General features: G+C 37.9%; 1 protein-coding gene across 5 annotated transcripts in view; it reads left to right on the forward strand.

The window, feature by feature from the left end:
• zc3h18 (zinc finger CCCH-type containing 18) overlaps window positions 1–5,784 on the forward strand; it is a 30,772-nt gene extending 24,988 nt beyond the window's left edge. For 4 of the 5 annotated variants that reach the window (XM_036584693.1, XM_036584697.1, XM_036584694.1 and 1 more), the window contains exons 14-19: window positions 1,538–1,660; window positions 1,800–2,014; window positions 2,489–2,685; window positions 2,779–2,875; window positions 3,153–3,249; window positions 4,718–5,784. In XM_036584693.1, the coding sequence (XP_036440586.1) occupies window positions 1,538–1,660; window positions 1,800–2,014; window positions 2,489–2,685; window positions 2,779–2,875; window positions 3,153–3,249; window positions 4,718–4,928 (940 nt within the window). In that variant the 3' untranslated portion in view covers window positions 4,929–5,784. The remainder of the gene's footprint in view (window positions 1–1,537; window positions 1,661–1,799; window positions 2,015–2,488; window positions 2,686–2,778; window positions 2,876–3,152; window positions 3,250–4,717) is intronic. The other variant, XM_036584696.1, reaches the window with a different exon arrangement.
• Window positions 5,785–12,860: the final 7,076 nt, after the last annotated feature.

Genomic DNA, 12,860 nt, shown 5'->3' on the forward strand with positions numbered 1-12,860 from the left:
ACTGAGTTTGTGCCTTGAACAATGCACTGTAAAAGAATTTTCCATGACTTCTTACAATTAACCAGCTCCATTGTTAATTTAAAGAATGAAATAATTGAATGTGTTCAGCTGAGAATGAAGTGAAAAAGAGCACATCAATACAACCAACCAAGATTGACAGACTAGTAAATTTGAACACAATCTGTATTACTATAACAAAGTTGAGCAAACCATTGGTTAATGCTAGCTTAGCAGTATGTGTAAAGATTGGCTTAAGCCCCAGAGAGGATCCTGTAAAATCCTGTAATGATACTTTTATGTGTGTTGTCAGTTTTCTTTGATTGTGTCATTGGCTGAAACATTCTAGAAAGTTGTACTGGTTAAATAAGTATTGTTAAGGAAAAAATGCATCAGAAACAATACCTCTGTAGTGTTGCTGATGCTGAAATTGAACAGGTAAAATTGTGGCAACATCGGTATATCCATATCTGTATATGTCATATGGAAACAGACAGATGTGCATGCTTAAAAGTCTTGCTTAGTAGGTTCACACGTGGCCTTTTCTAGGCAAAAGTTGTAATGGCCTCAAGCCATTAAATGTAGTACTTAAATAATAGTAATAATGTTGTTGTTGTTGTTGTTGTTGTTATTATTATATAATAATGCCCCCCTTAAAAATACATTTGTGTTCTTGGAATTTTTTGAAGGTATTATCTATATTGATTGCATGGCAGCGGTCTATCCTGCTGTTTTACTCACAACATATCCCCACCCCCGATTCTCTTATTAAGAGGGCTGTTTCTAGGTCATTGCATGCACATTTTGATTCTAAGTAGTTAAAATTTTAGGTAATCGATATTGGCCTATATCATTTTATATTAACATGTTTAATTTCATAGTTTTAAACAGTGCTTTACTGCCAGGGGTAATTGTTAGTCCTCAGTTGTCACTTCCTAAACTCGCAAAGAACTAATAATCGAAAAATTGTAACGTGGGAGGTGGAGCTACCCAGAATTCCTTTTTCTTAGGTTTCTACTAATGCCTTATTTTTCAATGGTTTTACATATGAAAAAGTTTTTCATGCATAACATTCTTAGGTTTGGATACATTTTGCATGGTTTTGTCATGTTAACTATAATGATATTTTGTGTTAACCACTATTGCTGTTATATAATTAAACAAGATGTGACTCATATAGGGTCCCCTACTGGCACAAGTGTCAAAGGTCGTGAGTTTTAATCCCAGTGATTCAGCCATCAAAAAAAGTTGTTATTTTCACTGATAAAACTATGGGATGTCAGTGTTGGCAAATGTTATCGGCCTGCTGATATAATCAGTCAGGATCAGGCAAGAACCTAATTCTTCACAAGTAAAATGTTAGCACATTTAGTAATCATGTCTGGGGGGTGTAACTAATTGTCTCTGCTCTCGCTCTCGCGCTCTCTCTCTCTCTCTCTCTCTCTCTCTCTCTCTCTCTCTCTCTCTCTCTCTCTCTCTCTCTGTCTCTCTCTCTCCCTCTCCCTCTCCCTCTCCCTCTCCCTCCCTCCCCTTCTGTCAGGCGAACGCTAAGCGGCAGTGTGAGTGGCAGTGGCAGCAGTTATTCTGGCTCCAGCTCACGCTCCAGATCTCGATCATCCTCTGCCTCTCTCTCCCACTCCCGGTCTGGATCCCGTAAATCCAGGTGTGGACTGCTGAGAACACTGCTTACAACTAACAGCCAGTACCCTAGATTTCAGTACATCTGTTTGTTTTCCTGTTCTTTTTTTCTTTTTCTTGTGATAGTCAGTGATGATATACCTGTTGTGTTGTTTGTGCTGCAGGTCTCTGTCAGTGAGCAGCGTTTCTTCGGTATCGTCAGCCTCCTCCAGCAGCAGCTCCGTAAGGAGCGCAGACTCTGATGATATGTATGCTGACCTAGCCAGCCCTGTCTCCTCAGCCAGCTCCCGCTCACCCACACCAGGCCATGCACGTAAGGAGCGCGGCCCTCCTCGTGACCGCCCATCCGCACGGGACAGGGATGCTGACACAGACAGAGGTATGTACACACTCACTCATGATGCAGTGCTGTGTCACTGTTGAATACCACATGGTTTTTATTGGTCTGTGAAGATCCCATGGAGATCTCATTCTACAGATTACATATATATATATATATATATATATATATATATATATATATATATATATATATATATATATATATATATATATATATATGTATATGTGTGTGTGTGTGTGTGTGTGTGTGTTTGAATTGGTCCATGGTTTGGAACTGAACACTAATGCAGTAGCAATTGCAAGGACCCAAACTGTATTGTGGTTGCGTAATGTAGTGCAATGTCTCTGCCGCAAAAAAATTCAGTGAGTCATGTTAGTGAAACTGATCTGAACTTTGCCATTTACATGCCATTGTTGTGTGTTTTTTTTTTGTTTTGTTTTGTTTTTTGTTTTGTTTTTTCCCAGTTACTTCTGGTTGTTGACATTTATTGTTCTCATTTGTTTCATACAGGAAAACTCCCAAAGAAAGACGAGACCTTTAAAGACGAGAGGAAGAGGGTCGACACCTCTGATCTTCCGCCCAAAGCTGACTCTGGCATGCCAAGGTCTGGACCTGGAAATCGGGGACATGCCCTGAGCGCACCGTCTGTGGGTCCTCCAGGGGCATATGGATCACATAAGGACATCAAACTCACCCTGCTCAACAAGGTAACTGTTTATTTCAGTGTGATTACTTGTATGCTGTTTAATCTAAACATCTACCATGTGACTAACTGTTATTCTATGCTACATCTCCAAAAGCAGGCAGATAGAAGCAATAGAAAGAGGTACTTCCCTGCAGACAAAGAGAGACCAACATCCCCTCTCAGCAAGAGGATAGCCCTGTCTCCTGATAGAGGTGAGAAGCTACTGGTAAACAGCCCTCTCATTATTAAGGTCATGCAGTTAAAAAAAAAAACCCACATAGAAGTCCAGTCTATAATTTTGGGTTCTCCATACGGATAGGTCCCTATGTACCCAGTGTGGCTAGGCCTTTGGTAACAAGGGCTTCCGGAAATCCTACCAGACAGAAACATTTCCTTGTTGACAGTTTCATTTCCTTAAGTGCGCTGCAAACGCACTGTGTCCACACTTTGAGGCCATCACTGGAATATTGTACCTTTAATTTTCCACAGGTAGAGACAGGAGAATGCCTGGACGTCCCCCACTCTCACCAAGAATGGACCATTCTAGAGGCCAAGGACCTCGGCCCATGCCCGCACAGGGAGAAAGGTATACGTTTTTGTGACTTGCTTCATTTTGAGCACCGATTTTCACAGGCCTCCTTCAAAATTCAGATACTCCTAAAACCACCTCGAGTTTCAGCTTCTGACAGATTTTTGGATCAGTATGGAGTTTAAAGCTTTGACTCTGCAGAGCCTTAATTGTATTTGTTAGCTTAACTACTGAATTTAACTAAGCTCACTGACCTTTCAGAACACAGAAGGTAATGTGGAAGCTCAACAAAATATTTGATCAATGTGAAACATGAGTTTTTCTTATGGGTTAGGTGAGCTGTTGAAATTGTGCACAGTAATGGTGGTCATTTTATAAAATTCCCAGATTGTCTCTGACATTTGATTAACTAAACCACCAAGGACAGCACAGATGACGCAACTTGGCAGACTCAGTTGTTTGTTTACAAATGTGAAATCATTAGCCTGGGCCTTCTTTTTTCTCTTTTGTTTTTTAGTAAGCAGTAATATGTATCTGGCTTTCCAGATATTCAGAACTTCATGATTATAATTCACTGAGAAATATTTGCTGAGTCTCCAACCTTTGTTTAGAAGATTGATTGTTATTAAGAAGGGAAAACCCAGGGATATATACTGTGTGTACGTGCGAGTCTGATGTCACTCACAGCATGTGTGATCATGTGCACATGGGAAGTGGTCATCACAAGTGCACACATGGTCTGAAATGGTGAACATCTCTCATTTCATTTTATTTCCTCCCACCCACCCCTATCAGACCTGCAGTACACATACAAGTGTCCGGATTGTGTTCTGTTTGACTTCTGTTGACTTGTGTTCTGTTTCTCACTTTTTTGGTTGACTGTGTTGACTATGTTGCTCGCTGTAGAGTTATTGTTGTGACTGCCAAAAGTGCAGTTAAGTCAAATACAATGAAGTGTTTTCAATTGAATTATCTTTTTTTAATCTATTCATTCATCTCATAATTCTGAATCTTTAAATGTTATGAGCTCATAAACCGTTTTTTCCTCAGAAATATAAAATGATCATATTCACTGTTTGTAGCAGCCCTAGTTTAATTTTCTGCAGCTAATTATGTAGCTGAAGAGTAGAGATTTTTTTTCATGCATGTTCTGCATATTTCACAATGTTTTTAAAAATATATATACATATACCATGTGAATGGTAGCTGTTTGATCATGATTTTAGGCTTCAACATTTTCAGTAAGTGCTTTTTAATTATTCACAAAGTAATTGGTTAGTTTCTTACTGTAAGACCAATAGTTTAAAATGCTGTCAGAAAATGGTTGGTTTTCCTTTATTGTATTCTCAGATATGTTTAAAGACATACCCTAACCTTTACTTCATGCAGACCCTCTTAATCATATTTTACACATATAACACTGGAAATGTAATTAATGAATGAACTCAACCAAAGGGTGAGTTCCAGAGATGTCAAATCTTGCACTTGCCAGTGTTTAACTCTTAAATGTTCTTTGCTTCTCCAGGAAGCGTCCTCTGTCTCCACCAACCAAATCTTCTGGGAAAGGCCCTGCTGCTTCTACAGGTAAGCCTGCTGCTCCTGGGCCAGGCTCTGGTTCCGGCTCCAGCTCAGGAAAACCCAGCAGCACCCTGTCTCGCCGCGAGGAGTTACTGAAGCAGCTGAAGGCCGTGGAGGATGCCATTGCCCGCAAAAGAGCCAAGATCCCAGGAAAGTAAAACACAGTCTTTCCTGGCATTGGTCACCCAAGGACACAGCATCTCTAGAGGTTGGGGGTGGAGGGGGAGTCACTGTCCTTGAAGTCGCAGGCCATCACATGTATGTCTTGGAACGCAAAGACCACTGATACATTTCTGCCTGTTTGCCCTCAGAGAGATGTTGTCTAGATTTTATATTATGATATAGTAGTGGGGGGACAGTTTAACACCCCTTGCCTGCTTTTGAAAGAAGATGGAATCTTTACTGTAGTGTCTAAGCAGAGGAAAATGCCCAACCCACCCCCTGCTGTTTCTCGCTCCACTTTCCTTCTCTTCCAATCCGCAATCTTTTCGTTAATAGCCTGTATCTTGCTCTGCTATTCAGAGGGGAGGATAAACTCCACATTTTGACCCTCCTGGACAACTGCGTCCCAGCCCCTTGTTTTGTGTGCACCAACCTGCCATCTTTCTCACGTATTCAGAGACTTTTGGGAGCTGCTCTCTCAGGACCTCAACTGTACTGTGGTCCCATTTTACACAATGAGCTCTTCCTCCAGGTCTGTATGTTCAGCATTTCCTGACTGTGTTCAGTTTCACACTGTGTACAAATATTGTAAACCAGATGACAAACCCACCAGTCTCTTAAAGTGTATGAATCTAGAGAACAAATGACAGTGATGTGAAGTATTGCTTTTATAAGATCTGCATTGATTTTTGTCCCCTAGCTCTTCACGTAAAAAAATGTATTTTATTTTGTCCCTTACTTTTAGTTGAGTGTGAGAAGCTGTCATTGGGACACTCGGAGATAAGGAAGGATTCTGTCTTGCTTTTTGTGACATAAAAAGCTTCTAAATAAACTATTTTGATAAAGAGAATAGACCGATGTCTTTCTCCTATGTGTCAGTCTGTAAAAGCTGCAATGGTCCACATACTTTGACCTTATAGAGTGTAGTCAAAGAGTACCCTTCGTTTATTCCAGTCGAAATGGTGATGAGGTAGACGCTGTTTATTTTTCAAGAGATATTTATGAAGTGTTAATTCACTTGCACAAGAAAGGGGAAAGTCAGAGCAAAATAAGTGAAAACTGGAGTTTTCTAAACAGAGTTCAAAAAATGAAATTGCTTCACATCTGAAAAAAAACCACAGGTGTTTCTGTCCATCATCAAAGAAGCTGTTAATGAAAATGAAAGTTGTATATTAAGCAAGGAAGCGGCTGGTGTTCTCAAAACAATGGACTGACCACCCCAGAGTCCAGACATCAACATCACAATGTGTTTTATTATTTGGATCGTGCAAAGTAGAAAATGGAACAAACTTCTAAAACTGAACTTTGGAGGTATGGAAAAATATCCTTGTTGAATTCTGAAAAACTGAAACAAGTCTCCTGAAAAGAATGGAAACTAATAAAGTTTCCTGAATACAAATACTGAAACTGATATATTTTTTAAATAGTTATTGAGACTTCTGATTTATTTTCTGTTATAGAAATATACAGTGAGGGGAGATGTGCATTCAGACACGTTATTTAATAGAAGGCTAGTATATCCACTTTAAAATTTACATGCAAGGTCTTTTGACTTTGTATTAGTTTAAAAGTATATATTCAGAAGCATAACATTATTTTAAAATGAAATTGACGGGGAAAATGTGTTCAGACAGCACATATAAATAACTTTAGTACTTTATTGCAAAGACATTGTTGGCAATGCCAGCTTTGAGACGTCTATGGCAAGAAGGAGTTGGCTTTATGCAGCACTGTGGTTCAAATATGGCCCATTCCCCTAGGCATACCATCCTTTTTATTATGTATTGAATTATTTATTACTGTTAAACAGAAAGTCTGAATATGTAAGTTAGGAAAAAAATATATCAATCTGTCTGCGGTGCTGTCTTCCTATATAGAACATTACAGTGGCGCCAAGATTCATTTTACTAGGGAAGCTGCTGTAATTTGTAAGGTAAATTTTGCCTGACCAAGTCAGACAGTATAAAGTATTTGTGTAATTTCCCCAAATTACCACTCAGAGCTTGGATGTCCACAGCTGTCACACGGCAGACACAGCACTCAAACAATGATACCAATGCATGGTCATGCCTTTACCCAGGTGCTTTTTTTTTTACATTATAGCCAATTCCAACAGGACCTCTATTACTGAAGGAACTGTGAGTTTGATGAATTTTAGAAGGTAATTCAGTCTGGAATTATTACTGTCTTAGACATCAAATTCATATCCGGTGTAGCTTGCAGATTTTCACTGAATGCGTCCAGCATCAGTCACAATGATACACACACAGATAATAAAAACAGCTTTTGTGTTTTATGAATCTAGAAAGCACATGACTGTAGTGAGTAATATTGCCTTTAGCTTTCTACATAATGAATTTATCTTGAGCCTGTTGAATGGGAAACATCCAGAGGATTCCATTCCTGCATTATGCTGCTGGGTCCCATGAGATGAAAATACCCAGGACTTGCTGAGAAATGAAGGGGAAAGTTTTACTTATGAAGATATCAATGAAACTCTACCTAATCAGAATGGCACTGATAATTATCCTGATGTTTACTCCTTTTGTATTTGTAATGTCATTCAATATTTAACCTAAAATGATGACTCTGTAAGAGGGCTCTTTAAAGAGTTAGCCTTGCTCCCAAGGGACAGTAACTGACCCAAAAACAAGTTTTCAGCATTTCCTTGAGAAAAACTCATCATAGGCTCTCTATAAAAGGCATTTTGATTCACAAGATTGTTGTCGGGAGACAGGTCTGGACTGCAGGAAGGCCAGTGTATCACCTGCACTCTCTGATCACATAGTTGTTGTATCGTGCAGAATGTGGCTTGCTGTTGTCAGGTCATGGAAATCCCTGGAAAAAAAGACGTGCTCTAGAAGGCCGCATATGTAGCTTCAAAATATGTATACATCTTTCAGCATTAATGATCCCTTCACAGATGTGCAACTTACCTATGACATGGGCACTAATACCCCCCCCACACACTTAAAATTTTATAGCACAGCTTTTTTTGAATTAACTTGAGGGACTTTTTCCCCCATTGTTACACTGGTAACAATCTGGATGGTCCTTTTCTTCTTTGCCCTGGAGAACACACTGTCCATCATGTCCGTAAACAATCTGAAAGGTTGATGCATCAGACACAAAACACATTTCCACTGAGTATCAGTCAGATGAGCTTGAGCCAATCCTGTGGATGTAACAGTGAACAATGTTTATCGATAAAGGTTTGTTAAAGTATTCTTGAGCCCGTGTGGTGATATCCATTACAGAAGCGTTCCGGTTTTTAATGCAGTGCCATCAGAGGGATCGAAGATCACAGGAATTCAGTTGTGGTTTTTGGCCTTGTCCTTTATACGCAGCTATTTCTCCGTTCTTCTGTCCTGATGCATTTTTTGGCTAAGTGGTGAGCGTCATCTGCGCGGATGCACGGCACCCATGAGACCCAATGAAGCCCCACAATGCCTACTGGCCTTTTACAGTATATCTCATACCCACTGCTTAGAGCAGTGGATATCCTGCTACTTATCCAGAACAAGCCTTAAGGTTAGGACTGGCCAAATGCTAAAGTTGGTCAGTGAATGCTCTAGAGAATGCATTACCACTGTTGGAAAGGTTGATGAAAGCCCTCCAGAGCATGGTGGGCCATTCTGTTAATGTTTTTCTGTAAGTTTGCATGTAGTTCAAAACTTGTCAGTCATAAGTGTTCATTAAGTAGCTAAATCCACTAATTGCAAGAGGTATCTTGATACTTTTGGACAAACAGTGCATAAATGATCTATACTGATGGTTTTATCAATGTCTACCTTTTTTGCAGATTTAAGAATATCTCTAGCCTGATGCCTTAAAATACAAAGGCCAAAGGATGACTGAGTGCCTGTGTTTAGTATGCCTCAACAGCAAGGAGAACTTAGACTACAACTTTGTTACAGTGCAGAAGTTATGGCGCATTTCAAATTTTGTGTTTAATTTTTTTTTCTAATATGTTCATTTCAGCAAATAAATGGAAATTGTGCACTACAATTTCCAGAAAAAAATTGATTGTTCCCTGTGTTAACTGATTTTCACTTGGAAAATCATATAATTTCGTCCAAGCTTTTGTATACGACTGTAAACATACTGTGGATCATTATCCCTCAGGCTTGTTATGCCTGGTGATTTATTTCCTCTCTTTTGTCAGACAGTCACACTAAACTGTGGTAAAATGTTGTAAGAAACGTCTACAGTATTGTAATGAGCTGTGATGCTCATTTGCTATTGTTACAGTTATAGAGTGTTGTAAGGGTAAAGCCCGGCCCTCAGTGAGTCTTCTATTAGTCACATGGTAGTGGTTTTGCTGATACTCTTCGATAACTCACATGTGTGCCACACTGTATTACTTTGACTCATGAAAATCAAAATAGACTCACTGAAACAAGATGTTCACTATGAAACAGATTCCATTTTCATAGTAAGAAAGAATACAATGCTGTGTTGAGGTTTGCATTTCACCTTTGTTTAGATACACACACCCCCCTTTCTCCAAATTACAGTTTGGAGCTCATGTTACTTCCTTTATAAAGTTTCATTACCGTTTAAAGTCACAAATACAATCAGAGCAGCCATTGTGATGATTCCTACACATGAGTAACTCTAATGAGGCAACATGCAGGGGTGGAAAATGAACTGTGAAAAGTACTGAATACTGTGATGTTTTATTTTTTCCAGAACTTTCATATTAAGTACAAAAAAATTACATAATACTTTATAGCAGTTACTGAATAATTTATAGCAGTTACTATAATGTTTATAGCTGTCACTGAATAATTCATAGCAGTTACTGAATAGTTTATAGCAGTTGCCTTAATATTTATAGCTGTTACTTAATAATTTATAGGAGTTATTGAATAATTTATAGCAGTAACAGAATAATTTATAGCAGTTATTGAATAATTTACAGCAGTTACTGAATACTTTCTAGCAGTTACCTTATACTTTATAGAGGTTATTGAATAATTAATGGCAGTTTCTGAATAATTTATGGCAGTTTCTAATTTCTTTATAGCAATTTCTGAATAATTGATAGCAGTTACTAAATAATTTATAGCAGTTATTGAATAATCTATAGCAGTTATTGAATAATTTACGGCAGTTACTGAATACTTTATAGCAGTTATTGAGTAATTTATAGAAGTTACTAAATAATTATCGGAGTTACTGAATAATTAATGGCAGTTACAGAATACTTTATAGCAGTTACTGAATACTTCATAAAAGTTACTAAATAATTTATGGTAGTTACTGAATAATTTATAGCAGTGACTGAACAAAGTTTCATTGCTGTATGATGTCACAAATGTTATGGGGTCAGCCACTGTGACGATTTCTGTGTGTACATATGAGTAACTCTCATGAGATAAGATGTGGGAGGGAAAAGGAAGTAGTTTTAGTCACTAAATACTTCATAGAAGTTACTGAATAATTCATATTAGTCACTTAATATTTAATATTTCTTAGTACTGAGTAGTTCTTCACAGTTCTCAAATTATTTATAACCATTACAGTATAACTTGTAATACTTATTACGAATAATTCATAGTAGCTACTGAATAATTATTATAGCCACTAAAGAATTTAGAGTAGTTACTGAATAATTCATAGTTGTTACAATGTGGATAGTATGGAGTGGTTTTTCATAAATAAATTATTCTAAATAAAAGGATAAAGGAATGTTTTTAAATGTGGTTTAAAATACTACAACCTAAGGACAATCTAAATTACTTATACTTAGATTTTAAAAAAAAAACATAGTAGTGTGTAAGTAGTAGTAGAACGCAGTACGTTTATGAATGCACTTGAGCTGTGTAAGCTAGACATTTTTTTCAACACAGGTTTTGAGTGTTTGCTTCAGGGGTGTAGCTAGAACTTTTAGAATTGTGTGGCAAGGTTATACCCACAGATTTAATTGGAGTGGCACACTGTATTATCGTCTTAAAATTAGATAGAAAATTTTAATACCCCTTGTCTAAACCTCTGCTTTGTTTAAGAGCCATTTAGCCTGTTATTTTTCATAATGTTAAACACTATCATAAGGAAGCTTGATGATGTGCAGTTACACATGAAACAAGCTAAACAAATAAACAGGCCCATAAGCCACTGTGAGGTCAGTAAAATACTGCAGTCCTGTTTTCTAGGAGCCTGTTCCAGATTAGGTGTATGTTCAAATCATCTTGCTATTTGAATGGCTTCTTTTCGACTTTATTATTTCCTGGTAAATTCATTTTAATATTCTGTGGTTCAGTGCTTTCAGATATGCATCATTCACGTGGCCTCTCTTTGGCTCTGACTGAATCTGATTTAGCACTATGACAATATTTACTCCGACACGCTGCAGGGGATTGAGAGTTACAACTCTGCTGCTAACAATTGGGTCTTGACCTCAATCTTTTTTCAAGGTGAACTTGCATCTAATTGGATGTTTAAACATAGTTTTAGTAGGCGATGATAAAAATGTTACTTGCATTTGGGCTTAGATGTCTCCCAACACCTTTCAAACTTTCATACTATGTAGCATCTCTGATATAGTACAGAACTACTCCTGAATTTCTTTGAAAACTTCTTTAGGGAAATGAAAAGAGAGATTTAACACGTGGGTCATCCATGGCCGCTCTTCTTGGGCCTGGCAGGTCATGTTATGGCCAGCAAGCCACGTGACTTGTTGCAAGCTTCTGCAACAGATTATATATATAACAGATCCACCAACAGCAATAAATAGAAGAATATATTGCCTTCCAAAAATAATACAGACTTCCTGGAACATTCTAAAGGTTCATTTAGAAATCATTTTACAGTTCATATTGCATTAATTAAATCAGAAGGAAACCCTCAGGGCTCCCTAGGCCTGTAGCAAGGCTGAAGGATTTCTGTTAAAATGTATTTGAATGGTCATGCTTACTGTATTTAAACTCTGCAAATATTTCAATTACTTCACTGATAAGTTTTGGTTGGAAACAGAAGAGTTAAATTTTAAAAATGCCCACAGAAAACTGTCCAATAATGATTTAACCCCTTAAAATCCCAGGCTTATTACATACTAAAGCTTACTATTCAGTAAATACAGGGAACGGAAAACAGGCGTGTCAAACTCCTGGAGGGTTACTGTCCAAAACAGTTTAAGTACTCGACACCTATGGTGCAAATGAACCTTTTTAAATATGCCTATTTTTTGCTTGATGCCAAGTTTTGGAGGAAGGTAAGTGTTTGTAGGTATGTATTTATTTTGTATTCCAAGAGGAGCAAATAGAAAAGATGAACTGTAAGGCTGTTGGTAACCACTGGAAAATTAAGTATTGTCTTGATGTTCTATTACACAATTATGTGTGCTCCTTAAACTGGTTTTGCTCAGACATAGAAAATGTCACTTCATATATCCGTGTGTTCTGTTTATTTCCCTTTATACAGGGAAATAAGAGACTTTCATAGTATTAGGTATGTATCTGTAAATCCTGATTAAACACTCCATAAAACATGACCAGTTTTGGGTCAATTATGTTTACTCTGTATCTTCCTTCTTTGAATGTTTTTGTTCCCCCTTCTTCCTGGATTTAATTACATCCCTATTGCCCCCATCCCCCATCCCCAAGCAGAAGAGGAAATTATTTTTCTGAGGGGATCACTTACAGTTCTAATTATAGCTTGCCTCTCTGTTCTATTTATAGTATCAGTGCTCTGCCTGACTTTAGGCTTTAGGCTTAGGTTTACTATTGCATCACCAAAGAGGAATTTCTCTCAGTCACGTGACTGCCCTTACAGCCATCATGACTTTTCATCTGACAACTCTACAAACTGAAAGTTCCACAACGTTTTCGTGGTACTCATTATGAATTCCCACTCTTCTGTTACCTGCTAGATTAATGGACAACTTCTCTCATGCTATTGTTCTGCACTTCACCTTTCTGAAATGC

This window comes from Colossoma macropomum, unplaced genomic scaffold (assembly GCF_904425465.1).
Source record: "Colossoma macropomum unplaced genomic scaffold, Colossoma_macropomum, whole genome shotgun sequence".
In the NCBI taxonomy this organism is placed as follows: Eukaryota; Metazoa; Chordata; class Actinopteri; order Characiformes; family Serrasalmidae; genus Colossoma; species Colossoma macropomum.